Source organism: Chrysochloris asiatica, unplaced genomic scaffold (genome assembly GCF_000296735.1).
Source record: "Chrysochloris asiatica unplaced genomic scaffold, ChrAsi1.0 scaffold00022, whole genome shotgun sequence".
Taxonomy (NCBI): Eukaryota; Metazoa; Chordata; class Mammalia; order Afrosoricida; family Chrysochloridae; genus Chrysochloris; species Chrysochloris asiatica.
Genome location: NW_006408540.1, coordinates 26603165 through 26616743, shown reverse-complemented (window position 1 = coordinate 26616743; position 13579 = coordinate 26603165). Strand labels below are relative to the sequence as shown.

Sequence of the window (13579 nt, the reverse complement as noted above, 5' to 3'; positions counted from 1 at the left end):
AGCCTCATCTTTCTCCCGCAGAGCGGCTGGTAGTTTCGAACCACTGACCTTAAGGATGTAGTTGCTCAAAATTCTGACAGAGGACTCTTCACATCAAGGATCTAATCTGTCCCCTCAGTACACAGAGTTGATAGGGATGGGCAACTTAGACAGTGACTACCAAAAATGTGGGGCTATAATGGTATGAAGTGGCTGGCTTACAAGCTTTCAAGAGTGTGCTTAGTTTCAGAAAGAGGTGGGTAAGGTAGAATTCCCACTGAATAGTTTTCCTCTTTTCCAGATGAGTCTGGTGAAAGGTGGTGGGGGAGAATGGGGATAGGAATCTCTTGATTCAATAGTAATTGTTACCATGAGTAATTGTGATTATCATAATTGTAAAGGTAGATGATGTATAACAAAAAGTGGGGAGCAGCTAATCTTACATTCCAAGAACAGAGGACCCTAGGACCATCAAGAGGGAAGAGCGTGAGAGGAGCATGGGATCCTAACCAGAAACGCAGTGACAGCAGAGATGGAAGCAGAGGCGATGGCAGAGTTACAGCAGCTGAGGACTTTAGACCCATGGAATAAGGAAGACTGTGTGCCTCCTGCCTCTTGCAAAATGTGCTCTTTAGTTGTTTAAACAAATAATATTTTCTCTGTGTTTTGTGTACATCAAAAAAGAGAAGAGAGGGAATACAGGTAAATACTGTTAGCCGATGGTGCAATCATTGCAGTGAAACAAAATATAACTGAGTGTAAAACTTATGCTCTGCCCTGTAAATTATCACTCAATTCACAATAAAAACTAAGAAAAAAAATTATCTATATCTATATATCCATTGCTGAGGAATATAATGCAGTAGCACCTAATGAAAAGGAAAAAAAAAAAATAAATAAGGAGAAAAAAATAAGGTAAGGTTATGCTTTCCTTAAACAACTTTAATCTATTTTAGTACTTTGAAATCATGTTGGGATTATACTACACAGTGGTGGTGGTGGTAGTGTGACATTGAGTCATTACGACTCATAGTGACCCTGCACAGGGGTTTCTGAGGCTGTAAATCTTTACAGGAGCAGAAAGCCTCATCTTTCTCCCGCAGAACGGCTGGTAGTTTTGAACTGCTGACCTTGAGGTTAGCAGCCTAATTTATAACCACACTGTACCTGTTAAAAATAAAAAAAGACTGAGCAGTAGATTCCCTCTTTCATAATTTTTACTTATGCTGAGTAATCTTTACCGAAATTAATAGGAAAAGGAGAAATGAAAAATGTAGTCTACTCTTATAAATTTTCTGATATAACTTTAGAACTGTTTAGCATTTAAAAAATTCAATTGGTACTTAAAGATATACTTTGGGCCTTTTTAATACCCTACTCTCACCCACCTCCCCCCAAAAGAAAATCCAGGAAAAATAATTTCCTAGGAAAAATTAGACAGTTTTGTAGAGACAGATTTCAGTGTATTAATAATATAATCAAACACATCTTAAGCTAAAAGTTAGAAAAATACTTATTTAGGAAAATTAAGAAATAAATAATTCATTAAGTGACTCATGAACCTTTATATATAAAAGACTAGTTTACAACTTTTAAAACTTTTCATGGGAAGTCTTTTTAAATAAGTTATATCCATGTTAATGTGCAGTTCAAACCCAACAGCTACTCTTGGAAACCCTATATAAGGTTGCTATGAGTTGGAACTGACTCAGCAGCACACAATGACAATATAAAACGAGTGAGTAAATATCCTTAACGAGTAAAAGCATTAACAATGTAAATAAATTCAACTTATGTACACACAGAGATGTATCGTCTTCTGGGCTGGAGTGGTGATAGGATGTAGAGGGCAAAGAACTTGATTTATTTTCCTGTTCATTCTGGGTCACAGGTCTATCATCTACATGAAAAAGTATAAATGTGAGAAATAAGTACAACAAATAAAAAATCATTCACTGTAATAATATTGAAATAATATCATCACTAGATAGAGAGTCTGCTATTATGATTCCATAAAATCAGTAAGCATATTATGATTTCAAGATTGAGTCAAGAGACTGCATGTTATTACTGTATTTTCAAAAATATTAAGAAAATAAGATAGGATACAATTAAGATTTATAATGGGAATGACATGTACTGGAGAACCTTACAGTTTGGCCTAAAGTTAATCTGACTTTTATTCAAACATCAAGCTAAACATCTACCTCTATTTTTTATAAATATAACTATTATGAATCACTTCAATGTCAGAAAATTTGGCTTTTGTGTCTTTCTATTTGTTTTTTCAAGGAGCTCTGGTAGTGTAGTGGTTACAAATTGGGCTGCTAACTTCAGGGTCAGCAGTTCTAAACTACCAGCTGTTCCGTGGGAGAAAGATGAGGCTTTCTGGTCCCGTAAAGATTTATAGCCTTGGAAACCCTGTACTGGGTTGCTATGAATCGGAACTGACTCCACGGCATACAACCACCACTACCACCATTTGTTTTCATATTTCTCTTAGTCTCACCTGTATCTTTAATTTTGTTTCTTCTTTCTCTACTTTTTATACACAACTTCATTTATTTTTTCTGTCTAACATATAGAAATAAAATTGTGGCATTTACTGAAAAGTACATATGTGAATCCTTTGTTGACTGAAAAAAATTTAATGTGTTGAATTTTTGTCTGTACACTGATGGTCCTTAAATAATTCTCATTATGCAGTAGATTCTTATCTTGCATTGATTCTTGAGTGTAGATAAGGCCAAAATTTTTTTAAAAATTTAAATAAAGAAATATTTTCAGTTTAATCCAAGGTTTCTCTATAGCTAACTGAAAACTACCTCAAATTATCAAGGTAATGAAAGAAGATTTAGAATCTGGAAGTTGAAGAAACTGATTAAAAATTCAGTTTTACAAAATAAGAATATCTGATTTTTTCACATAAATCATATAAATACACATTAACAAATATGAGTAAAACACACATATGTAAGCATAATTAGAAATATGGCTATTTGAAAAACATGAGATTTAAAATTCATCATACATAAAAGGGAGATGTAGTTCTGCTAAATAAAAGTGTACCCAATCCAATAAAAGAGGTACCAAATCCTTGTAAGACAACACAGCAAATATCTAAAGTTATATCTAAGCTAAGAAAATAATGGTGACTAGTGGTTTGATCATAACCTACAGAAGGGATGGACAATCTTTTTTCTGCCAAGAGCCATTCGGATATTTATAAATCATTTGTGGGCCAGACAAAATTATCAACTTAAAAATTAGCCTGCTATATTTGGTCAATGGAGCTCTGGTAGCGTAGTGGTTACGAATCGGGCTGCGAACCTTAAGGTCAGCGGTTCGAAACTACCAGCCGCTCCGCGGGAGAAAGATGAGGCTTTCTACTCCCGTAAAGATTTACACCCTCGGAAACCCTGTACAGGGTCGCTATGGGTCGGACCCGACTCGATGGCACTTAACAACAACAACAACATATTTGGTCAAACATTTAATTAACTCACCCACAAAGGTCAGTGGTTCAAATTCACCAGCAACTCCTTGGAAACCCTATACAGGGTCGCTATGAGTGGGAACCAACTCAATGGCACTTAACAACAACAACATGATGGATTGTAATGCAGTTGCCTTGGCAGGGCCTTACCAAATGATGTTTCAGACCTTATACAGCCCAAGGGCTGGACATTTCCCACCCCTGGCCTAGAGAATCTAGGCTAGATCTTCAATGGTTTGTTTTGACCTTCACACCAAGTTCTTTTGTTTCTTCCAGTCTCAATATACTTCTAAAAAAATAAATGCTCAGATGAACCTTACTACAAATAGGCTTTTATTATGCCAATTATATAGCTTTTCACTTTACTTTAAACTTTTTTCCTCTAAAAAACATGTATTTCATATTTTCAAACTATATTTCATTTAAATAAATTACATAAAAATACAAAATTATAATATTCAGCAGTTATACTAATGAAATTGTTACTTTAAAAGGCCAAAGCCAAAATAAAATGTAACTTTCTTTTAGTGGAAAACAGGTTTTTTCAAAAAAGAAAATACGTTGTTTAAAATTAGTTCATTATTATCCCCCGTTGCATTCAAAAGCCTCTCTCAGACAAAACTAATATAATCCCTTAAGGGTGTGTTGATTCCAACCAGTATTGAAGGGTGAAGGTTAACTGCTTTCTTCAAAATACCTAATATTCACAATTATACATAATTAGTAAAATTAAGACTCTGATAGCGTAGCGTAGTAGTTACGAATCGGGCTGCTAATCTCAGGGTCAGCAATTCGAAACTACTAGCTGTTCCACGGGAGAAAGATGAGGCTTTCTGCTCCCGTAAAGATTTACAACCTCGGAAACCCAGTACAGGATCACTATGAGTTGGAACCGACTCCATGGCACATAACAAAAGTGAAATTGAGAAGAGTTCTTTAAACTGAAGAGGCTAGGTTATATTATCAGAGATTTAAGTTTAGAAAGCTCCAGATTATGATTGTAAACCGAAAATTTTCATTTGCTGGCAACAGTGACGCTACAGGATAAGCACTGAACTGCGAACCACAAGGTTGGTGGTTCAAACCCACCTGCTGTTCCTTGAAAACCCTCACTATGAGTCATAACTGATTCAACAGCACTTAACAACAACTACATCTAATAGTGATAATTAAAATTTAGTAAATGTATTTTAGCATACTAATGACACACTAACATTTATGAAATGATTCTGATAAAATAACATCTCAAGTTTTCTTTTTCTAGTCTTGCTATATTATCTTTGATAAATTCTAAATTGTATTTGTTTAAAGTATGGAAGATTGATGATCTAGCATGCTAGAAAATGACAAGTAGTTTATTTACCAATTACATATATAGACATATATATATAGAGAGAGTAATGATGTGACGCTGTGGGTTAATGCTCTGGACTGAAAAATCAGTTTGAACCACAAGGTCAGTAGTTCAAGCCCACCAGCTGCTCTTTGGAAACCCTATACAGAGTTGACAAGGGTTGGAACCGACTCAACAGCACTTAACAATATATATACATATATGTGTATAGCTATAGGATCAGCACTGGACTCCAAACCACAAGATTGCTATGAGTCTGAACAGACTCAACGGCACTTAAAATGCCGACTTGAAGTTCAAACCAACCTTTCAGTGTTTTATCCCACAGCAGCACACCAGGACCCTCTTTCTCTCTCTCTAGTCTTGTTCTTCACCACAGGGATTTAGTCATTTCAAGTCTTAGAATTCTATTCACCCTTCTTCTATGAAAAGAACGTTTTCTTAGAGAAGACAGACATTTGGTCATTCTATCCCTAGGAGAACTGGAAGAGCATGTACTTCCTCGCTCTGGTTAGGTAAGGCTTTCATTTAATAAAAGATCTGTACTCGTATAACTTAGCAGTATGGACCTTACATTTTATTTGAAATTTTCTTACATATGAGGGCTGGCCTGCTTCATGCAAAGAAAATACTGGAGACTGGGATTAGAGATTTAGAAATCTACATACCCTTTATCAATGTTGAGTTGTTTATAGTTGCTTGATTCACCAAAATCATTGCTTGGATGTATTCTGTTAAGGAAGGAAAGAATGATAACCATCTTTATTCATGGTGCCAGTCACCATGCAGAACACTTTATATACTTTATGTCATCTAATCTTCACAACTCCTCTGGTGAAGTTATTATGATTGTCTACATTAGAGATGGCACTTAACAACAACAACATTAGAGATCAACTGAGGCTTAGAGGTTAAGTTACTTTAGATCATACAAGTAGAAAGTGGTAGTACTGGATTCAAACATACATACATCTTACACATTAAAAATTAAGAGGGATAGTAAAAAGAACAGTAATTTGTTTTGACATACATAGTTCAGCTTCAAACAACATGGGTTTAACTGTGGGGGCCCACTTATTATGTGGAATTTTTTCCTGTTGCTTGTACAGTTAGTGCAAGTGATAGGAGTATTTGCTTAGAACACCACGTGACTAATATCACATAGCATTTTAAACAGATACTAGCAATATTTTAGTTTAGTACAACAACATATAAGTGTGTCCACGCAATTCAAACCTGAATTGTTCAAGGATAAACTGTAAATTATATGCAAACTTTTAACAGCAAGAGAGGTTGGCTTTCCAAGTTGTTCAAGGGTCAACTACAGATTAATGTCATGAGAACATCCAGGAAGCATTAAGAATATTGTTGTTGATGTTATTCCTAGTTATCATTGTCCAGTCAATTCACACTAATGTGTTACAGAGTTGAACTGTTCCATGTGGCCCTGTGGGTTAGGAATTGGCCTGTTAACTGCAAGCTTTAATGGTTCAAATCACCAGTCGCTCCTTGGTAGAAACATGAAGCTATTTGCTCCCATAAAGATTTACAGTCTCAGAAACTCTACACAGGGTCACTATGAGTCAGAATTGCTGTTCTTAAGTGCTGTGGAGTCGGTTCTGACTTAACGACCCTGTAAAGGGTTTCTAAGGAACAGCTGGTAGGTTAGAACCACTGGTCTACAGTTAGCAGTCTAGTCAAATAGTTTGTGCCACTGAGGCACATGAAAACACATTTAACAATTGTTGCTGTTGTCTAGTGCTATTGAGTTGGTTCTGACTCATTGCTGTTGCTGCTGTTGTTAAGTGCTATAGAGTCGATTCAGACTCATAGCATCCATGTCTAGGCTTTTGGAGGAGCAGCTGATGGGTTTGAACTGCAGACTTTGTGGTTTGAGTCCAGTGCCGATTCACAGCGCCACACCAGAAGTCCACAGTGACACTAAAAAGGGATTCCGAGAAACAGCTAGTGGGTTTGAACTGCCATCCTTGCGGTTCGCTGTCCAGTACTGATCCTACAGCCCCATACCAGAAATCCGTATTAAAAACAGTCTAGGAAAAAAATGTACTTCAAAACAATGTTCTAAAAAACAAGAAAATGTGTGTGTTCTCATTTGAAGGAAGTTTTTCTATTAAAGTCTGTGTTCTACAACCAAGCAAGGATAAAGACAAAGGAATCGGAACAGAGATCCTGACTGACTGAACTGACTGACTGCACATAACAAGTTTTACTTCAGAAGTGTAGTAATGTGAGTTCTGTTTAAATCAGGTAAACTACAGTTATGGTATAGCATTCACCATCATAAAGACAATTTTGAGATCTAACCATGCAGTGTGATATAGAATGATGTCCACATGCATAGAAGAAAGACCAGTTAATACCATTATTATCCAAATTTGCGCACCAACCACTCAAACTAGAATGATGAAATTGAATAATTCGACCAACTTCTTTAGTCTGAAATTATCAAACATGAAATCAAGATGTATTGATAATTACTGGTGATTGGAATGAAAAGGTTGGAAACAAAGAAGAAGGATCAGTATTTTGGAAAACATGGCCTTGGTGACAGAAATGATGCTGGAGATTGCATGACAGAATTTGTTAGACCAATGATATCTTCATTGCAAATACCTTTTTAAACAACTAGACTTCAACAGATGGACTATAAAGGAATCAAACTGACTACATCTGTGGGAAGAGAAAGTAGAAAAGTTCAGTATTATCAGTCAAAACAAGGCCAGGGGCAGACTTTAGAACAGACCATCAATTGCTCATATGCAAGTTTAAGCCAAAGCTGAAGAAAATTAAAACAAGTCCATAAGAACCAAAACATGACTTTGAGTATAATCCACCTGAAGTTAGAGAACAGCTTAATAACAGATTTGATGCACTAGACACTAATGACAGAAGATCATAAGAGCTGTGGGATGACACCAAGAATAACAGGAAGAAAGCAAAAGGTCATTAAAAAGACAGAAAAGAAAGACCCAAAATGGATGTCAGAAGATACTCTGAAACTTGCTCGCCAACACAGTGATGCTAAAGTGACTAGAAAAAAATGAGGAAGTAAAAGAACTGAACAGAAAATTTCAAAGGGCAGCTAGAGAAGACAAAGTCAAGTATTATATTCAAACGTGCAAAGACCTGGAGTTACGAAACCAAAAGGGAAGAATATGTTCAGCTTTTCTCAAGTTGAAAGAACTTAAGAAAAAGTTCAAAACTCGACTTGCAATATTGAAGGATTCCAAGGCAAAATATAGAATGATGCAGAAAGAATCAAAAGAAGATGGAAGGAATACAGAGTTACCGTACTAAAAAGAAATGTTCAACCATTTCAAGAGGTAGCATATGATTATGAACAGATGATACTGAAGGAAGCAGTCCACTCTGCATGGAAGTTATTGGCAAAAAACTAGGTTCCAGGAATTGACAGAATGCAAACAGAAATCTTTCAACAAACTGTAACACTGGAGGCACTCATACATCTATGCCAAGAAATTTGGATTGGTAGCTGGAAACCAGTGGGAAGATAACCAACATTTGTGCTTATTCCAAAGCAGGTGACACAACAGAATGCAGAAGTCATTGAATATCATTAATATCACATGAAAACAGAATTTTGCTTAAGCTAATTCAAAACTGGTTATAACAATACATCAACAGGATGAAACTCAAACCAGAATCAGAAGAGGCTGTGAAAAGAGGGATACCATTGCTGATGTTAGATGCATATTGGCTGAAAGCAGAAAATACCAGAAAAATGTTTACTTGTGCTTTATTAACTATGCAAAGTGTGTGGATCATTACAAGCTATGGACAATATTAAGAAGACTGGCTATTCCAGAAAACTTAGACGAATCTGCTGAACAAGACGTCTTTAAAGCAAAGACGTCAGTTTGAGGACTAAGGTATGCCACAGTACTTCTAATCACCTCAAATGTATGTGAAGGAGTTCTGGTGTGGCACTGTAGGATAAGCACTGAACCGCAAGGCTGATTTGAAGAGCAAGGTCAGTGGTTCAAACTAACGAATACTCCCCAGAAACTCAATGAGTAAGAACTGACACTGACTCGACAGCACTTAACAACAGCAACATACATGTGAAAATTGGATAATGAATAAGAAAGATCATCAAAGAATTGATGCATTTGAATTATGGTGTTGGAAAATAGTATCAAATACACCCTGGACTGTCAGAACAACAAACCAATCTGTGTTGGAAGAAGTACAACCAAAATGTTCTTAGAAACAAGGATGGTGAGACTTGTCTTTCATACTTTGGACACATTAACAAGAGGGACCAGTCTCTGGAGAAGGACATCATGCTTGGTAAAGTAGAGGTTCAGTGAAAAAGAGGAAGATCTCCAAGTGGATGGATTGTTAAAATGGCAGCAGCAGTGGGCTCATGCATACCAACAACTGTGAGGACGGCACAGGACCAGGCAGTTTCGTTCTGGGTCACTATGAGTCGGAACTGACTTAATGGCAGGAAAAAACAATCTTAGATTAAAAAAAAAAAAAAGTTTTGTTTGAATGAAGGGGAACTATGTAATTTTTCTTTTTTATATCTTTCTATGTTAAGTAATGAGCAGGTATAACTTACAACTTAACACCACAATTATTCCCTATGCTCAAAAGACACACAGGAGGGAATAAAATATTAAATAGCAGGGAAAAATGTAGCCTAAAAGAGAAAAACAGGTAAGTTCAGTAGCTATTATTCACAAGTAATAAGTCAGTCACTCTGACAAAATGTCCATGGTATATTAAAAGATAAAATGGGATGAAAAATGTAGCCTAAGAGAAAAAGAGATAAGTTCAGTAGCTACTATTCATTCACTTTTACAGAATGTCCATGATAGATTAATATCAAGTTTTTATAGAAGCAGAGCACACTAGAAAGGAATTATAGCTAACTTTAATTCCTTACAATACAAAACAAGTATTTTACTTTTTAAAAATTAACAATGGAAATAGGATAGATAATACAGTACTGCCAGTGGTCAACATTTAATGTTAAAAGCGTTTATTGCTTCATACCTTTATTTGTAGCAGACCCATCTTTAATCTTTTGTTTCAGTGACTGCAACACACTTTGTACTTGCTCAAATATAAAGTCCACTTTTCCATCATCTTCTAGCTCCATCCAGAAAGTTTTTGCATCACCTCAAAAAAACAAAAATGAATAGATAGCTTAAGAGTGTAACAAAAGTGGACTGTTAATTTCCTTAAGGTGCATGTTATGGAACAATCGAGATTCAGATGGTTTATCACATTCCCTGAAGACAAGATTTTGGTCATTATTTCCTTAATAAGAACTAGAAGCAAAAAACATGATCTAATTATCTTATTGCTACTAACTTAAAAAATATCCTGAAAACATAAGTGGCACTATTTCTAACTGGAAAAAGGCAAAGAAACTCCATTCGTGGTGGCAGCAGGGCATCCAAATAGATCCATGTGCATTTTCAGCGTTTTGGTAATACAATCTCCACTGAGAATGGGAGAGGATGGTTTCAGAATGAGTTACCTCAAGAGTGGCAGAAATAATTATAAATGTCCAACAGTATCACTTTTTTTTTAACTGAAGCATATAGGATGCTTTATTTTGAGTTATGTGATAGTTTACATGGGAGAATATTAGCTTCACATTGATCCCATCGTATATCATTTCCTTGCCATGGGTTACAATGCCCTCCATCCATCATCCACCAACCACAGGGGATACCCCGCAAGCCTGCCCCAGGTAGTCAGCACACAGTCCCTCTCCTTCTCTGGGTCCAAAGTCCCCAGCCGCTCCATCTCTCTGTGTCATTGTCTCTGCCTCCATCTCTAGCATTACTGCTTCTCTGGGTAGGGTTCTGTTCTCCATTCTTCTCCCTTGATGGTCCCAGAGACCTCCGTCCTTAGCCTGCAAAATTAATTCCTCCCCTCCCTTTGCTACAAAACATGTACCTTTACATTTCCAGCCCTTACAATCAGTCCTGATAACAATTATTCACCATTGTACCGCAAGAGACCTATCTGCATCTCTGTTCCTCGGTCTCACCTAGACAGATTGGATTCTACCCAGTGGAGATTCTACCTTCCTCCACGCTCTCTGGATCTGGATACCCTCTTGAAAGCTTGTAAGCCAGTTACTTCTTGCCTCTGTAACGCCCCCATTCTGGGTAGCCAATGTCCCAGTTGCCCATCCCTGTCCTTTCCTTGTGTGGAGTGGGTGGAGTGATCCTCGTTGAGAAGATTAGTTTCCTCTTTTGAGCTACTGCTTCCATAGGTGTAGGTCAAGTTCATCAAATTGTTTCAGATAATTCTTTTTTTCCTCTTCTTCTGGTTGAGCTCTGATCATCCAGCCATTTAAGTCAGGTTAGGTGGGTATTATCTGCAAGTATGAGTGTACTTATGCATGTACCCTCTCTTCTTATCAGCTGGACGCTTCACTCTCCACTCTAGTCCTTTGTGGCTATGTCACTGACTCTGGGCCCAAGAGTCCCCAGGTCTTGCCACACTGCTGGCCAGCCAGGTCTCTAGCCGGGTTCACAGGATTCTACTGAACGTTGTAGGGCTTAGCTGGTGGCTCATTGTTGCTTTTCCCTCACTTCCCCTTATCAGTAATGAATGTGGTCATCAATCAGAGCGTGTATTCCCATTGGGTCTTAGTCTTCAAAGGAGGTTTGCTCTGAGGGGACCTGGCCACTTGCCTTGATGTCACCTGGGCAAGCCACTTGTTTGTTCTTGTAGTATTTTTCCTGTCAGTCTTTCTTTCAAGAAGTATCTTCTGTTCCTCTGGCCGCTCCTGGGCTGCAAAATCAATCTTCTCCTTTTGCCAAAAAAAACACAAAAAACAAAAACTGCCTCTACATTTTTGACCCTCACAGTCAGTTCTGATGGCAGGTATTCACTGTTGTACCACAAGAGTCTTATACCCATTTCCTTTCGTCAGCCCAGTCCCAACAGACTGGAAATCATTCAGTGAAGCTTCTGCCTACCCCTGCCCCGTCTGGAACTAGGCTCCCTCTTGAAAGCTTGTAAGCCTTTATAGGTCATCCGCCCCACCCCCATTTTGTGTCTGGGCAATTTCCAGCTCCCCTCAAGGTCAGTTAGTTACAGGTGGAAGACGGGCTTACATGTTCTCCGTTGTGATGTTTCTGTTTCTGGCTATCCTTCCCTACCCCCCCACCCCCACCCTGCAAGTGTCTATTTCACAATGGTAGGCAAGGGAAACCAAGATTAAAAAGAAAGCCAAGCATCCTAACATTATTCACCTTTTATCCCCTTTCAGGCCATGCCACTATCCCTGTATCCTGAAGCCCTGTTATTCCAAGGTTGTGCATACACTGTCATTTACCTCTGTCCCATCTAACCCATGCGAACCTGCCAAACGGGTCTCCTGTCCACCTTGTTCTTCTTTTTCCCTTCCCCTTCTTGTGCATTGCCAAATCTCCCCTCCCCCGAAGCACCCAAGCTCTTCTATGTCTATTCCCTACCCTATCCTCTTTCTCCCCCTCCCTCCCTTCTCTCCTCTCATTCCATACATCCCGGTGTTCAGTAATTATATATATAGATCCCCTCCCCCCCTTGTGTGGGTTGTTTCTCAGTCCTTTACAATAATGGTCTTATACAGTATTTCTCCTTTTGTGACTAATTTCACTCACCATAATGTCCTCAAGTTTCATCCATGTTACGCAATGGCTTACAGTTTCCTTGTTCTTCAAGGTAGCATAACATATCATTACGTGCATGTACCACAGTTTGTTTATCCATTCTTCAATTGATGGGCATTTTGGTTGTCTCCACATTTTTACTATTGTAAATAGTGCTGCTACGAACATTGGTGTGCATTTATCTAATGATGTTATGGTTCGTATTTCTTTTGGGCAAATACCAAGTAGAGGAATTGCTGGGTCATAAAGTATTTCTATTTCCAAACTTCTGAGGAAGCACCATATTGCTTTCCAAAGTGGTTGGACCATTTTGCAGTCCTACCAAAAATGTAGGAGGGTCCCAGTCTTTCCGCATCCGCGCCAGCATTTGTTGTCCTCTGCTTTTTTTAAACTTTGCTGTTATTGCTGGTGTGAGATGATATCTCATTGGTATTATGATTAGCATTTCTCTGATGGCTAGTGATTGTGAACATTTATGTGTTTGTTGGCTGCCCAGATCTCCTCCTTGGTGAAGTGTCTGTTCATATCCTGTGCCCAGTTTTTTATTGGGCTGTCCTTTTCTTGTAGAGGTGTAGTAGTTTCTTATATATTTTAGAAATGAGTTCCTTATCTGATGTGTTGTTGCAAAAGATTTTTTCCCAGTCTGTGGGTTCCCTTTTTACTCTTTTGGTGAAGTCTTTTGATGCACGTTAAGTTTAATTTTTAGTATGTCTCGCTCATCTATTTTGTCTACTTTTGTGTACTTTCAAAAATGTTTGGTAGTCTGTATATGCCCTGAATTTGTGCCCTCACATTTGTCCCTATTTTTTCATTGATGACCTTCATAATTCCGAGATTCACATTTAGATCTTTAATCCATGCTAAATTCATTTTTGTATAGAGCGTGAGGTAAAGGTCTTGTTTCATTCTTTTGCATATTGCTTTCCAGTTCTTCCAGCACCATTTGTTAAAGAGACTATCTCCTCCCCATGTAATATGCCGAGGCACTTTGTAGAAAATCATTTGGCTGTATGTAGATGGGTTAATTTCTGGATTCTCGATTCTGTTCCATTGATCAGCGTATCTTTCATTGTACCAGTACCA

General features: G+C 37.8%; 1 protein-coding gene across 1 annotated transcript in view; it reads right to left on the bottom strand.

Annotated features, from left to right (window-relative positions):
• SETDB2 (SET domain, bifurcated 2) overlaps window positions 1-13579 on the bottom strand; it is an 80318-nt gene that overhangs the window by 38057 nt on the left and 28682 nt on the right. Inside the window, exons 2-4 of the mRNA XM_006837697.1 lie at window positions 9873-9998; window positions 5498-5560; window positions 1783-1879 (exon numbers count right to left, since the gene is read on the bottom strand). Coding sequence (XP_006837760.1) covers window positions 1783-1879; window positions 5498-5560; window positions 9873-9998 — 286 coding nt within the window. The remainder of the gene's footprint in view (window positions 1-1782; window positions 1880-5497; window positions 5561-9872; window positions 9999-13579) is intronic.